At 42.6% G+C, this 14,496-nt stretch overlaps 5 protein-coding genes across 6 annotated transcripts; 3 read left to right on the top strand and 2 right to left on the bottom strand.

Annotated features, from left to right (window-relative positions):
• Positions 1-21: 21 nt before the first annotated feature.
• Positions 22-4,321, bottom strand: LOC6628340 (protein SERAC1). The gene is made up of 5 exons (XM_032438601.2): positions 3,925-4,321; positions 2,115-2,661; positions 1,351-2,053; positions 1,020-1,290; positions 22-962 (listed from the first exon to the last, which is right to left on the bottom strand). The coding sequence occupies exons 1-5, from the start codon at positions 3,996-3,998 to the stop codon at positions 176-178; spliced, it is 2,382 nt and encodes a 793-aa protein (XP_032294492.1). The 5' UTR covers positions 3,999-4,321; the 3' UTR covers positions 22-175.
• Positions 4,322-4,592: 271 nt separating this feature from the next.
• Positions 4,593-6,668, top strand: LOC6628341 (RUS family member 1). Its single transcript, XM_002052636.4, has 4 exons — positions 4,593-4,812; positions 4,874-5,664; positions 5,720-6,053; positions 6,115-6,668. The coding sequence occupies exons 1-4, from the start codon at positions 4,746-4,748 to the stop codon at positions 6,174-6,176; spliced, it is 1,254 nt and encodes a 417-aa protein (XP_002052672.1). The 5' UTR covers positions 4,593-4,745; the 3' UTR covers positions 6,177-6,668.
• A 958-nt stretch (positions 6,669-7,626) lies between these two features.
• On the top strand, positions 7,627-9,920 carry LOC6628342 (H/ACA ribonucleoprotein complex non-core subunit NAF1). Of its 2 annotated transcripts, none has more exons than XM_002052637.4 (2): positions 7,627-7,993; positions 8,058-9,920. In XM_002052637.4, the coding sequence occupies exons 1-2, from the start codon at positions 7,714-7,716 to the stop codon at positions 9,860-9,862; spliced, it is 2,085 nt and encodes a 694-aa protein (XP_002052673.2). In that variant the 5' UTR covers positions 7,627-7,713; the 3' UTR covers positions 9,863-9,920. The 2 variants fall into 2 exon arrangements, with proteins under 2 accessions (XP_002052673.2, XP_015028509.1); XM_015173023.3 differs by having other exon boundaries at positions 8,055-9,920.
• Positions 9,921-9,926: 6 nt separating this feature from the next.
• On the bottom strand, positions 9,927-13,159 carry LOC6628343 (protein phosphatase 1F). Its single transcript, XM_002052638.4, has one exon. The coding sequence runs from the start codon at positions 12,782-12,784 to the stop codon at positions 11,444-11,446; it is 1,341 nt and encodes a 446-aa protein (XP_002052674.1). The 5' UTR covers positions 12,785-13,159; the 3' UTR covers positions 9,927-11,443.
• Positions 13,160-13,419: 260 nt separating this feature from the next.
• LOC6628344 (RWD domain-containing protein 4) lies at positions 13,420-14,446 on the top strand. Its single transcript, XM_002052639.4, has 3 exons — positions 13,420-13,658; positions 13,718-13,827; positions 13,888-14,446. Exons 1-3 carry the CDS (start codon positions 13,551-13,553, stop codon positions 14,312-14,314), a joined length of 645 nt encoding a protein of 214 aa, XP_002052675.1. The 5' UTR covers positions 13,420-13,550; the 3' UTR covers positions 14,315-14,446.
• The last annotated feature ends 50 nt before the right edge of the window (positions 14,447-14,496 follow it).

Below are 14,496 nucleotides of genomic sequence, written 5' to 3'. Positions count from 1 at the left end.
ATATGTATGTATATATATATATATATATATATATATGTATACATATTGTGAACACGAACAGTGCGAGTCGCGCTTAAGAGAAATACTATTAATTCCAAAAACTACAAACTAAAATTGCCTGCTGGATGCATAGCTATATCAAGGTACAAGCGTGTTTGTGTAAGCTGTTCGGCATTTATGTGGTAAATCGCAGGGCGACGCGAGGCAGCATCTCGAGCAGCCCCTTGGCGCCCTTTAGTAGTACAGCGACAATGTTCATTGCAAGTAAATCTGTATTTGGCAAGGCTTGCTCATCCATTTCTCTCGGTTCGGTGCTCTGATCTATTGCCTCACTGATCACATGCAATAGGCGTTGATAGACAAACGATTGGCGGTAAATGGGCTTGGAGAGGCTAAGATGATCATCTTTGAGCAAAAAGAAATCACCGAAATCGATGCGGGATGATTCCTCAGTAACGATGCGCAACGGAAACTTGAATGTGGTCAGCATGGTGGGTGATCCTTCGGCCAGACTGAGCACATTCACGTGACGCAGGCAGGTGTGTAGGCAGCCCATGAAACGGCGATGCATCTCCAGCAATTTCGGTGAATTCTCTTCCATTTCCTTTACCTCAATCGATGGCGAGAGTATCATTTGCATATGCTGTTTCCATTTGGCTATCGGCGAGCCGCGATGCGGTGTGCCCAGAAACACTATACCCTGCGTATTCTTGGCAATCTGTTGCAGCCTCTCCTCCACAGAATCCACACATTTAAGCAATATAAGCTTGGTTAGCAGACCACCCATGGAATGACCAATCCATACCACAGGCCGGCCATTGCCAACGCCGGCGGTGGCAATGCGTTCCAACAGTGAGCTGGCACGCACTTCAATATGACCCTGGCCCTTCTCGCATGGACAATACTTGGTGAAATTGGCCGACCACTCGGTCACCGCTGATGTATAGTCAATGCCAATGATGCTGTAATAAAAATATAAAATAAATCAATTGGACAGCTGCATTGATTGATGTGCTTACCGTGAATCGGGATAGTCATCGGGCAGCCACTCCATGGGCCAGCAGTTTGTGTACTCTTCGCTTGCATCCTGATTGCTCCACTCGTTGCCCGAGACACTGAAATTGCCTTGACAATCCGCACTGCCCTCTAGCGGGATATCTGGATGCACTACCTCCCAATCCGAATCGAGCTCAGCCTCGCTGTATAGGGTTTCCACAAACTCTTTGGTGGCCGCATCGCTTATGTTCAGACGTTTCTCCTCTACCTTCTTGCTGGTCTTCAACAGCGAATCTGTGAGGATACGAATATTTATTTACAAAACGATAAAGAGAAAATTTGTTTTGGACATACCCTTCATGGCATTGGTTTTGTTGGTGTTTATCTTGGTTGCCTCACTGGTGGCTGGTAACTGGGCGGGAATCAACGGTCTGCCCTGCTGCTTGTTGTACTGATGTCTACTGCCGTTGCGCTTTGGTTCGCCCACGAGAAACACATCGTCCGTTTCGCTGGTATAGAAAGCATTCTTGCCATATAGACCCAGTTCGGTGGGTTTACGATCTCGCTGTCGCCAGGTAATAAAGACGCCACCCAACAGTCCATGTATAAAGACAATGTCTGCCTTGGGCTTGCGGCGAGTGCGTACACGCGGATGCAGCGGATATACATTGGGCGGATATGTAAACTGATTGGGATCATCATGATCCAGATTGGCCATTGTCTTGGCTGAGATGACCTGGAGACGCAAATCGGGGCACTGCTGCCATTCGGCCAGCGCACCAACCCAGCCAGAGACGAAGAAATGCTCCACTGCATCCGGCACCAACGATAGATTGGCAAGCACTTTGCATAGCGTTGAAAGCGTCTCGTTGTCGTCGGCAAAAATCTTGCGCAACTCCATTAAATGCATCAGTCCACCATCGTGTATGATTTTGGCCGCAATCTTCGGATCCTTGGTGATGTGATGCAGAAACGAAATGACTTCTTTGAGTAAGTCTGTGTCCTGCACAGCTAGCGATACGTTTTGATCCTGCGTGAAGAATTCGTTGAGCTCCTCCTGAAAGGGGAATCAAATAATTTAGCCAAGGTTCTGTTTAAATGTCTAGTCTCGGACTTACGATACTATGCTGATCTGGAAAATATTTGCTGAAGAAGTGATCCACACAGGACAATGGGCGCAGCCGGGAAAGCATTACGTGCAGATCGCAGAGCAGCATTTTGGGATTCCTAATGCAGCCACGGCGTGGCAGAGGCATAAACCAACGCATGTCGGCGCCGCAGCGGGCCAACGAGACGGAGGTGCGTGCATCACAGATCTGTGCCAGATGCCGAAAGTCCCAGTCCTTTAAATGATCCATGCATATCAGCTGCTGCACTGCCTTTAGACGTTCCGCTTGGCTGCCATTTTGTGCTATATTCAACAGACGCCAGGCAACCGAATGCTTCGCTGCCTTCCACCATTTGCCAATGGGATTAATAATGACACTTATCCATTTCTTCTCGTCCTCCTGCTTCTGTTGCAGCTTGCGCATGGACTCCCGATAAATGTGATATTTAATGTAAATGTATTCCGTGCGACGCTTGTCCGGCTCCTGTTCTTTTTTGGACACATATTGCGAGAAGTATTTACGGATTTGGGGTGTCTCGTAGAGTATGATGCCGGCGCTGAAAATAGGACAGAAATTGTAAATAAATACACACGTGCTGTTGTTCTTTTACAATTTGTTGTTGTTGACGTTTTTAATTGACCCAAATATCAACAAGCTAGGAGCTGCTGCCAACAATTTGTTGTTGCCATAAACTTGCGATAAACAACAACAACTTTTATTAGATTTATAAAAGTGGGCGTGTCACAAATACCACACACAAATACTCAAGCAGCACCACACGCGCCAACGAAAATTCCCAGAACCAACAACAATAACAAAGATAATGGTGCTGCCAAGTTTTTAGCAGAAAGCTAGTTTTATGGCGGAAAATAGCTAAATTTCATATTTAGTACGAAATTGGTTTTAAAAATTTACTGTTTGCATATTTTTCAATTTATAATAAGTATATTAAGCTCTTAAATTACCAACATAAATTACCAACATTACAAACATTTTTGTGTAAACCTAAGCCTAAAACAAAATTTGCTTTTTGCAAGCATATTTATAGTTTTAATGGCTATTTTTATAATTTTAAAGTTTGATTGCAATTTTTGGTAAATAGCGCCGACTAAATTATAAATCCATAATTCGGCCAATTAATATTCCCGTTGCTTTTAATTTCTTTTCTGCTAACGCATAATTAAAATAGGTCAAAATTTGACTGGAAATAATCGGAAGTGGCAGCACTGTCCAATAACTACAAGTGTCGCGGGGGGTCCGTTATTTTGCGAAAACTACTGCGCACTATTTTGATGGCCAGTTTGTTTTGTTTTTGTGTGCGCTTGCGTGTGTGCATATGTGTTGGTAATCAGGGGAGGGCCTTGAACAGCTGTTACGCACAAGAAGCAGTAGGGTAAGCGAAAAGCAAACAAGCAACAACAACTAACTCTATCTTGCTATCTCATTTTGACAAAATCGTACGTTTGTTTTGATCGTATTGTGTTAATAAGTTTCAACAACAACAACACTTGGCAGTTGTTCAGAGACTGCAGAATGAATAATTTCTTTTATTTGTTTTTTACAATTTCTGTAAACAAATGACGTCACAGGTGCAATCGCCCGATATTTGGCAAGAATGCGGAAAACGCACTCAAAAAAATTTTAGCTCTAGTGTCAGGCAACTAACTGTTCAGGGCCAAGTGGCGCCACATCGTGTATGCTAAGAATTTATGTGACAAGCCCCTTTAAATGGCATGTTTGTATGTATGTGTGTATATTAACTGTAGTTGCTGTTGTGAGCAATAGCAGCTGTTGCTGCTGTTCAATTGATTTTACTTACGTGGTTAAAATGCCAAAACCTCCAAGCAGCTTTGGAAAACGGCGTATTGTTGCTTTAATATCCTCTAATGACATTGCCTGCTGTATTTCTGTTGTGTGTGTGTAGCCTGGCGAACTCACTAGTAAAATTTGTCAAGTAGTTGCCAAAAGTTTACTTTGTTTTTTTTTTTTTTTGTATACAATCACTCTTTAAATTTAGACTATTCTCGGGCGTCAAACTTATCACTGTGTCACTTTGTCACTTTAACTATTTTGAATTTATTTGTGTTTGTGAAACTTGTATTAATTAAAAAGGTTTGTAAAGTTTTTAATAATTAATGAACGAACGACCCCTTTGGGGTCTAAAAGTTTGTTGTTTCGAACTCTTGTGCTGTGATTCAAGTTGTTGAATGACTGATTTGTTTTGTTTCGTCTCTTTTATCTCTTTTTCGTAGCCGAGTGTGTTGCCACACTGTCTTACAAAAACCAAAAGTGTTGCCACATTATTTGCTGCGATTATGTCAAATCGGATAACTAAAATGTTATAATTCATGTTCAATTGTATAACGTAAATAATAAAACCCATTATTATTAACGAAAAACAAAACACCAATTTTCTACTTTTTTTTATACTCTTAACCCTCAACAATGTTAGTTATTTAAGAGTTGAGAAAAAATCTTTTAAGCACCCGCTCACTGTTAATAACAGTGCGGCAAAGGTGATGTGTACTCTCACGGTTATGCTGCTGTTATCATTTAGTATATGGCTTGTGCGCTGCGAGTGTGCACGCACTGGTGTCGCGATTTGTGTAACCGAAAATTGTATTAAGTTAATGTACTATAATGAAAATACATTTTCGTGAACAATATGGCACCAAAGGCGAGGAAATACTTTATGTGACGCCGGCAGGTGAATATTAAGACCACACAAACAAACAAACAAACCAATTGTGCAAGCATCCAATTTGTAGATCAAAGCAATATTGTGCGTGTGCCTCTACGTGGCGACAGGCTGGTCATACAGGAGAAGTTCCTGCTGTTCCGTGTGCTGCAGAATATCTTTCTGCCCAAAGGCTATCCGGACTCGGTATCCGATGATTATGCGGCGTACCAAATATGGGACACAGTGCAGGCATTCTGCAGCACCATTTGTGGCACACTCTGCACACATGCCATACTCAAGGGAATTGGGGTGGGCAGCGAGAATGTGAATGCCTATTCGGCGACAGTTACATGGATATTGAAGGAGGGCAGCGGGCATTTGGGACGCATCGTATTCGCCTGGTGGCAAGGCAGTCAGCTGGACGTTGATTCTAAGAAGTGGCGACTACGCGCCGATTTTCTCAACGATCTGGCGATGGGCATTGAAATCTATGTACTTCCCAAGTATCCACATCTAAGCACGCAAATTCTTTGCGGCTCCACCATGCTGAAAGCGATAGTGGGCGTGGCTGGCGGTGCCACACGCGCAGCGTTAACCCAACATCATGCTGTGCGCGGCAATTTGGCGGATGTCGCTTCCAAGGATAGCTCACAGGAGACGTGCGTCAATTTGATCGCTTCCTTTGTGGGCCTCTATCTGCTCACCATGATCAAGAGCCAGGCTATGCTATATACCGTGTTTTACATTGTCGTCACGCTGCATCTCTATGCGAATCTAAAGGCTGTGCGTGCTGTTTGCCTGCGCACGTTCAACGAGTCGCGATACTTAATAGCCCTGGAGGAGTTCTTTAGGTCGTCGCACATGCTGACACCGCAGCAGGTAAGCTTCAGTTAATCTTCAGTCGGTTTAAAGATAATAACTGTCCCTCTTTCAGGTCAACAAATTGGAACGGGTCACGGTCGGTCAGATGGTATCAGTATCGCTCAACATACGGCTCGGCTTGAGCGTAAAGCATCTCATTGATGAGTATAAAAGCAGCAATGTCATTGAGAATATTGTCTCCTCGTTCGATCCACATGAACGCTTCATTATAGCGGAGAGCAAGAAATATCTAGGTGTCTATTTGCATTTTGATACACGTCCCCAGGATGTGCTGAAGGCATACTTTTTCGCTGTCTCCTATCTGCAGGATAGAAATCAAATTAAGGAACAGTATTGGGACATACAAGGCAAATGGCAAGAGTTTCTAAATTTAGCGCAAAAAGAGGGTTAGTCATTGACAATTTATAAGTATGGCAAACAATTCTATATTTTTAACTATCCACACAGGATGGCTAATCAATCAGCACTTGCTGCTGGTTGATGAGTATCGTTTGGACTGGAAGGCTTAGGGAACCGACCTATGCCCACCAATTGGACCAAAGATGATGCAGCGCTAAGATGCTTGCTATTAACGATATTATTTGAGTTTTTTTTAGCCTAGTACGTTCTAACAACATACACACATACATTCTCACATATCTCACATAACCGTAAGGCAAACGTTGATATTAGCAAATTATTGCGATAATACATATTTACACATTATAGATTTAGTCACATGACACTCATGCGCATCTATCTGAAAATATTTTGAAAAACATTCGAATATAATAATGTAACATCTTCCAACTATGTAACTCTGCCTTAGCACAAAGTAACGTTTGAACCGATATTTAATAAGATATTCAAGAAGCCCAACCCGGACTATCTTTAAAGCATTTTCAATTCAAAGGATGTGCTGATTTAGGACTCAAAAATTAAAAAAAAAAAAATAATAATCTATTTTGTAATAACTTACCACTTGTATATTTCGAGGAGGTACTTTTTACCAAAAGAAAAACTGCGCAACGAACGAGCCGCTTCAATTGTAACCCATAAAATTGTACAAAGTTTTTAATCTTAATTTAATTGGAATGCACTGTAGAGTGCCATTTTATATAAAACGTGTAATATTATTTATAAGCTTTGAATATAATTTTAATAATTATTTTCGCAAACAGCAAGTCCATTAGCTTAGCACTTAATACTAGCTTGATAAATGCTTTTTATATTATGCGAAATAGTAAAAAAGCAATTGATTTTAATAGAAGAATAAATAAAATTCTTCGACATTTTATGCAAAATTTGTTTATAAACTTTGTTTTGTTAAATATGTTAATTTTAGAAATGGAGAGCTGTCCATTAGCATACATATATATATGTATAATATATATTGAAGTATATATGGTATCGGTGGCTATTGTTCATATAAGTTTTTATCCTACTTTGGTTTAATAACAATATTAACAAAATTATAAAACTTAGCTATAATAGCTCATTTGATCATTCGAAATATCAAAATTATTTTTTGAATATTTAACCTACATATATTGAAATTTCTGCGACTAATAAGAGCAGGCAAGAATTTTGAATTGGTTATAAAATTTTGAATAATATAATAGTTTAATTGTCACTATAGAAAAAACGCATAACTACTGTTGCCCTGCTAAATTGGCTGAAAGTAGTTCACATAAAGTGTGAACGTAGCATATGTAAGCTAATAAGTATCGATGCTGTCAATCGATAACATTTGAAATATCAAATTTATTTTTAAATTTGTACCCTAGATTGCAGTTGCTGCGCCTAACAAGAACACGCATGACTTCTAAAATGTTTTTAAATATTGAATAATATTAGATAATTAATGTCACTATAGAGCACACACATAACTACTGTTGCACTGGCTCAAAGTAGTTCAAATGTAGTGTGAACGTCCCATATACAAGCAAAAAGGTATCGATGCTGTCTATCGATAACACGACCGACTATTTATTATTTTAAACCAAGCACGTGCGTCTGATAAACGTGTTTTTGTTTGAAAATCAATTTAAAAGCAATTTATATATTATGGAAGATGCTCACCCAGGGGCTGCGCCAGCCAACAACTTGGTTACAAATGTGGAGGCAGCAGCGCACCTAACTACAAAAGAAGAGGCCACCAATGCAAAGACCGTCGTGCCTGAAGAAGCAGCTGTTGAGGCGGAAACAAATAAAAGTGATTCAACAAGCATTGTTGACGAATTAACCACAAATACGATGCCCACATCTCAAATAGATGCATACAAAGAAAATCCAGTCGATACGTTGATAAGCAGCCAGGTGGAAGCACATGCTGGGCCCCAAACAGGTAGGCTTAAATAAGTCAAATAAGTGATTTTACCTATATAGCTTTTACATGTGTTATCCAGTAGAAAGTCTAAGTGCTATGCCTGTTGAGTCAGCAGAACTAAAAGTGCCTATAAATATCACAAAGCCAGTTGACGCAGAACTGAGCTGCGAGGGAATAGATGGTGGTGCTCAAGTGGAACCCACAACGGCTGCGAGTGCAGTGATTGATACAGAGATGAGCAATGAGCCTGTAGTCGGTAATCCTATAGAGGAACTCACAACCGCCTCGACTGTAAAGGCAGAAGCAGAGCTAGGCGGCGAAGGACCAGTTGCTAATCCTCAAGTGGAACCCACAGCGGCTGCGACTGCAGTGGATGATACAGAGATGAGCAATGGGTCAATAGTTCCCAATCCTAAAAAGGAACTCACAACTGCCTCGACTGCAATTCCAGAGGCAGAGCATGGCGGCGAGGGAATAGGCGCTAATCCTCAATTGGCAATGACAGCCGTTGCCAATGAAGTCGTGGCTGTCAATCCACAAGTGGATCTCACAGTAGTTGCTAATCCTCAAGTGGAACTCACAACCGCTGTAACTGCAATGGAATGCGAAACGTTGTCGGAGGCGCCAACAAACACGGCAGCAGCAAAACCATTAAACGGGCTCAGCTTGCTGGCTGCCTACGGCTCTGATGTGGATTCAGATGTGGAGGATGTAACCCAAGTAGAAGATAGCGACAACGATGACATAGTTGAGGTGCCCGTCAACAGTTCCGCGATACGTCGACAAGTTGTGCCCGTGAGCTCGGGTAGCGACAGCAGCAGCAGCAGCAGCGACTCGGACTCAAACTCTGAGGCCGAATATCTCACGGTGCTGCGCAAGAAAATAGAGAAGCGCATCAATACCGAGGATTGTGAGGATGAGGATGACGATGACGATGTGGAGGGTGATGCACGGCCCCGTCGTCGCCAGCCGCCAAAAGTGCGCGGCGAGATGCTTTTGGATGAGCTGCCGCCCATACACCAGCTGGAGATAACCGTGCCAGAGGATGAGTGCATTGAGCTGGGCAAAGTGCATTCGATAGTGGATCAACTGGTGCTGGTTAGTGTGCTGCCCAATTCCATGCTCTTCGATCTGGACACTGTGCTGTTTCTGGAAAAAGGACGCAAAGTGCTGGGTCAGGTGTTCGATGTGCTCGGCCAGGTGGCCGATCCGCTTTACTGTGTGCGTTTCAATACCAATCAGCAGATCAAGGAGCGCAACATTAACATTGGCGACATTGTCTACTGTGCGCCGCAGACGGAGCACACACAATTCGTTATACTCTCCAAGCTGATGCAGGTGCGCGGCTCGGATGCCTCGTGGGAGCATGATGTGGAGCCGCCGGCGCGTTTCATTGATTACTCAGACGATGAGGCGGAGCGGGAGGCACGCTGGGAGCAACGCAAGAAGCGACAACGTGAGCGCACCAATTCCACGGACTCCGTGGATACGGTGACCACAACAAACACCGAGACAAGTGAGCTGCCGGCCGCGGCTCCTCGACAACGTGGTCGACGCGCTCAACGCCAGTCGCAGAATTACTCAAATCGCAATCAGGCAAGGGAGCAGCACAGTCAAGCCCGTTCGCAATCGAGTGAGACAGAGTACAACTATCATCCCAGCTACAATCCGGGCAGCTGGCACTCCAACTATTATCACAATTATCATCCGCCGGCGGCCAATTTCAATATGATGCCAGGCATGCCGTTTCCCATGCCCGCACATGGCTATGGCTATATGCAAGCGCCGCCACCTCCGCCACCGCATCCCTATGCCATGCCCCCGCCCATGGCCATGCCTCCGCAGATGTACCCGGGCTACGGCCAGCCCCCACAGCCCCCCAATTAGAACTTAATGCGCCTATTTTATTTACTTTATTCCAATAAAAAAAAATATTTGTAAACAATTTGTATTTTTCTTTTTTTGTATTTAAAAAGGTATTCGTTAAAATGCTTGAAGATTTGTATAAAAAGGTACTTAATCTGTGTGGGATCTCAACAATATGTTTGTGTGTTTATGCGCCTTGTAAATATGCCTAGGTATATCTATGGGTGTCTATGCCCAATTGACAAACATTTTATATAAAAGGCAATTAACTATAAAGAACAAATTTGATAATCTTATTGAGTAGATTTTTAGCTAAGGTTATAGATCCATGATTTGTTTGTAGCTATATTTTCTTTGCTTAAAAATACAATTGTACAGTGATCGCTCGTTAAGTAGAACTTTTTGTATTGGAGAAATAATCAAAAATTAAAAACTAGATTGCAAAAGTTAATTTCAACAATTTATGCCGAATTTCAATATAATATAATTTAATGCCCTTTGCATTATTTTTCTTTCAATTCTTTTTTGTTTTAAAATCATTTTTAACTTAAAAATCGTTTGGAAAAAAAATAATATAAATTTAGTTTGCTTAAAACTTGTGACATAAAAATTCTTTTACATTTTTAGCATTTAATATAAAATTTTCGTGAAAAAGAAACTGGCCAATAAAAATCAGGAAATTTGAAACAATATTTATCAAAAATCCTTTGAAATTGGCCTAGAGAAAAAAAAGCAAACAAATTGTTTTTTATATTTTTCTAAACATTTTTGTATAAAGAATTTTCAAAAGCCGTCTTGAAATTGGGCTACAGAAATTATTTTCATGTAGAACTTTTCAAAAACTAGAAATATTTTAAAACAAATTAAAATTGTTTTATAGAAATCAGTAAGCGTCTCTTTTTCGGATTTACAAAACTTCATAAAATTCAAAATTATAATTTGGTTTAAGTTTTCGAGCGACTGCTGTGTCTTATTTAAAGTTACAGAGTTATAGATTTTTTTTTTGGGCTTATATCTAATCAAGTTTGGCAAGGGATCGAATTGAATGATATTCAAATTCAATTATTTAAAAATTTCCAATTTTAGTTCTCAATGTTTCTGATAATATTTGCACTAGTTACGTGATTGATTCAAAAATGACTCGTAAAATCGAGCGGTTCGTTGGATGCGCTTTGGCTTGTCAACTGGGCAGGTTAAAAAGTTATATATATATATATATATATATATTATTATATATATGCCTTATGTACAGCATGCTAATCGCGGTTGGAAGCACTGCGAGCTATTAAAGCGGCCAAAACAATGTTAACTATTTTGTGTTCGTATGTAAATATGTGTATATGCGCTTGTAAAATGCATGTATATATATACTATATAATCGGGGCGTGCAAAAAATATTTGTGTTTGAGCTTATTCGAGTGGCAACAACCTAGGGGGGCGTGGCTGCCGGAGGCACATGCGTATGTGTGTATCGAATCGAAAAATGGGCGGGCTTAAAGCTATTTACACGTCGAAAATACAAATAAAATATATGGAAAAACAGACAACAAATGCAGAATAACAATTAAAATAGTTTAAAAAAAAAAAACGCAATCGATTGGCTTAACGTTGATTGATCTGTTCGCGCGTCTTGAGCAGCACCAGGACAACGGTTATGTTATCCTGTGAGTCGCGCTCCTTGGCAGCCTCCACAAGCAGTTTGGGAATGTCTTCTAATTTGGTTGTCGCCTCCGCCAGGCACTCGTAGACAGTGTCCACAACGAACGATTCGGGCACATGATCCCACAGACCGTCGCTGCCGAGCACCAGAAAATCATGTGCTTCAGTCAGCTGCACATCCACAAAATCGGGCTCCGCAATGACCGCTTCGAGGCTGTAGTCGCCAATGGAACGACCCACATTCAGTATGCCATTGACACGCCATTGGCCCTGGGCATGGATGACGCTGCCGCCGCTCAGTTCTATGCGTCGCCTTTCATCGACCGTCTCCGGTTTGTGCGGCTTCACCAGCTGCAGTTGGGTGCGTTTGCCCACCAGCAAGGCCTTGGAGTCGCCCACCCAGGCGACATACAGCTGCTGCTGATCGCTGTTGATCAGCGCACAGACGGCGGTGGTGCCGCTGGTGATGCGTTTACGCGCGAAACGTTCGTCGGCCAGCAGGAAAGCCGTCTCGAACGCATTGCGATAGTAGTCCACGTCGCTCTCGTCGGGCAATCGGGTACGCTGCAGCTGCGCCGCCAACAGCTGTGGCAATTGGCTGGTTGCATAGCAGGCGGACAATGCGCCGGAATGGCCATCAAAGACGCCAAAGAAACGACTGTCGCTGTGCTCGCTCAGCTGATACATGGCCCCATAGCGTTCCAGGCACACATGACGATCCTCCATTTTGCGCGGCTTATTCTTAACAGCGGCTGCACTGTATGCCGGCGCAGCAGGGACACTGGCGCAGGTACAGCACATAGGCTGCTCGCACAGAGCCTCGTCGTCGGCATACAGCTGTAGCTTTTCCATGGCCGCATTGTCGGTCAACTTGAGCAGCAGCTTGTCCAGCTGATTGCTGACAAACTTTTGCAATTTCAATAGATCATATTGCGGCGGCTCACTGGCATCCAGTTCCGTCAGCTCCAGCTCCTTGGCATGGCTGATATCCTGTTCCAGTTGCGCCGTGGCCGCGTGCAGCAGCTTGAGCTGAAATGCGCGCGGGCATCCTCTTGCAGCAAGCTGCTTCCAAATGGCTGATATGATTTCGGCGCGCTTTTCGTCGGCGCTCACTTTGTAAGTGTCATTGCTGCTGCGCGTTACACAATTTCCATTGCGCGTGAGTTCATTGCCAGAGGTCAGTTCGCTGCTGGCGGCTGTTGAGGCCAGAAACTCCTTGAATTCCAGCAGTTGGGCGCATTCCGCTGCACATTTCAGCGGATCCGCGGCTACGTCTGTCGACATAGTTATTTGTACTCAGCTGTTGCTGTTGACGTTATTGTTGGCGCGCCTGACACATGTGTTAATATTGGTAATAACGATGATTCACGCGCGCACTAGCATTTTTTACGCAATGGTTCTATTTGTTTATATATTCTATGCAGTGTGGCCGCATCTGGGAAACATGAATATACCGCGCTGCCTCACTAAAGCAGTGTGATGCCAGTGTTGTTTATAGGCAATAGCACGCAAGCAATACACGCAAAATAACACCAACACGATACGCACGCGACTTTTTAACAAATATACATATTTCCTTTTTATCGGTAAATAGACTATATGCCAATCTACGACTTGTGTTAATATTTGACATTTACTTAACAATTGATAAACATTGAACTCTTTTTATTGCAGCATTTTTTAACATTCAGAAAATATTGTTAGTACTAGCATAAAACCTTTAATACTAATTTTTAGTTTTAATATTTGCACTACTTTTATGAAATTAAAATTGTTATTTATTGATATCTATGACGAAAACGTCGTTTTGAACTGTGAACGTCGTGTCACGAAAGAAAAACGAATCGCGCCTAAAATGTTTTGTAGTATCGATACTTTTGTGTAATGTACTTTCGACAGTTGTGAATGGCAATGCGCCTTCTTCTTCCACTGCCGGCAGCACTCAGCTGTTGCTTTGTTTTGTTGCGACACAATAATTTTATTTTTCAATTTTTCATTGCTTTTTGTGAAATGTGTGTTGTCTAAATAAATTCACTGTAATTTGAACAAAATGTCGACACCGCTGGAACAACAGACAGATGAGCGCGAAGCCCTGCAATCCATTTACGAAGGCGATGAAAATTTCAAGGAAATTGACCTGACCACATTTCAATATAAAGTGAGAGCCGCATGCAAATATCACAGTTAAAATCGAACTAAATTGTATAACGACTTTAGTATGGCGAAGAGGATAACTATAAATCATTTCTGGTGGAACTAAAATGGGGTGAAAACTATCCCGACGAGGCGCCCACGATTAACATGAACACTTTCTACAATCGCAATCTGTGAGCACGACTTGGGGCCCCACGCTGGCCATCTACTGATGGAAACCTTTATTATTGCAGCTTACCCGCAGTCAAGGAGGAAATACAAATGGCACTCAGTACGGAGGCTTCACAATGGCTGGGCTGCGGCATGACATACACCCTCTTCGAATGTATTAAAGACAATATTGAGCAACTGACTGCCGCACAGCCGGAATGTGCGCCCACAGTGGCAGCTGTGGACGACGGTGTTGGTGCAATTAAGATATCGGATACCCAAGCGGATGCTAAACTAAAGGAGCCGAAGAAGGAGCAGCTGACAAAATCGCAAAAGCGACGTCAATGGGAGCGCACCGATCACAAGGGCGAGCGTGCACGTGGCTGGGATTGGGTGGACATTGTTAAGCATTTATCGCAAACGGGCAGCAAAGAGGATGCCGCAGCGGCCATGGAAAGCGCAGCGGCAGCAGCAGCAGCCAACCCGGTGCTGCATCCACTAAACACTTAACGACGACGCCTGCCAAATCAACTAGTTAGCTAATTACAATATCAAAAGCTTGGCACTCGTAACGAATTCAATCAAAAAGTCAAATGTGATCTGTGCTCATGTGTACGCCATTAAAGCCGATCAATTTACGCACGCCTGGTCTGGTTTTTCTTTTTGGACACACAAGGTCAGCCACTGGCTCG

Source organism: Drosophila virilis, chromosome 4 (assembly GCF_030788295.1).
Source record: "Drosophila virilis strain 15010-1051.87 chromosome 4, Dvir_AGI_RSII-ME, whole genome shotgun sequence".
Classification (NCBI taxonomy): Eukaryota; Metazoa; Arthropoda; class Insecta; order Diptera; family Drosophilidae; genus Drosophila; species Drosophila virilis.
This window is presented reverse-complemented; position numbering and strand designations above follow the sequence as displayed.

Excerpts from the sequence above, each read along its gene's own strand:
- LOC6628342 (XM_015173023.3), top strand. The coding sequence starts at position 7,714 with ATGGAAGATGCTCACCCAGGGGCTGCGCCAGCCAACAACTTGGTTACA. Across the intron at positions 7,994-8,054 it reads ACATGCTGGGCCCCAAACAG|TAGAAAGTCTAAGTGCTATG; the intron begins GTAGGCTTAAAT and ends TGTGTTATCCAG.
- LOC6628340 (XM_032438601.2), bottom strand. The coding sequence starts at position 3,998 with ATGTCATTAGAGGATATTAAAGCAACAATACGCCGTTTTCCAAAGCTG. Across the intron at positions 2,662-3,924 it reads GGTTTTGGCATTTTAACCAC|CGCCGGCATCATACTCTACG; the intron begins GTAAGTAAAATC and ends TCCTATTTTCAG. Across the intron at positions 963-1,019 it reads GATGACTATCCCGATTCACG|CATCATTGGCATTGACTATA; the intron begins GTAAGCACATCA and ends TTTTTATTACAG.
- LOC6628341 (XM_002052636.4), top strand. The coding sequence starts at position 4,746 with ATGAAAATACATTTTCGTGAACAATATGGCACCAAAGGCGAGGAAATA. Across the intron at positions 5,665-5,719 it reads ACATGCTGACACCGCAGCAG|GTCAACAAATTGGAACGGGT; the intron begins GTAAGCTTCAGT and ends TCCCTCTTTCAG. Across the intron at positions 6,054-6,114 it reads AAATTTAGCGCAAAAAGAGG|GATGGCTAATCAATCAGCAC; the intron begins GTTAGTCATTGA and ends CTATCCACACAG.
- LOC6628344 (XM_002052639.4), top strand. The coding sequence starts at position 13,551 with ATGTCGACACCGCTGGAACAACAGACAGATGAGCGCGAAGCCCTGCAA. Across the intron at positions 13,659-13,717 it reads TGACCACATTTCAATATAAA|TATGGCGAAGAGGATAACTA; the intron begins GTGAGAGCCGCA and ends TAACGACTTTAG. Across the intron at positions 13,828-13,887 it reads ACTTTCTACAATCGCAATCT|CTTACCCGCAGTCAAGGAGG; the intron begins GTGAGCACGACT and ends TTATTATTGCAG.
- LOC6628343 (XM_002052638.4), bottom strand. The coding sequence starts at position 12,784 with ATGTCGACAGACGTAGCCGCGGATCCGCTGAAATGTGCAGCGGAATGC.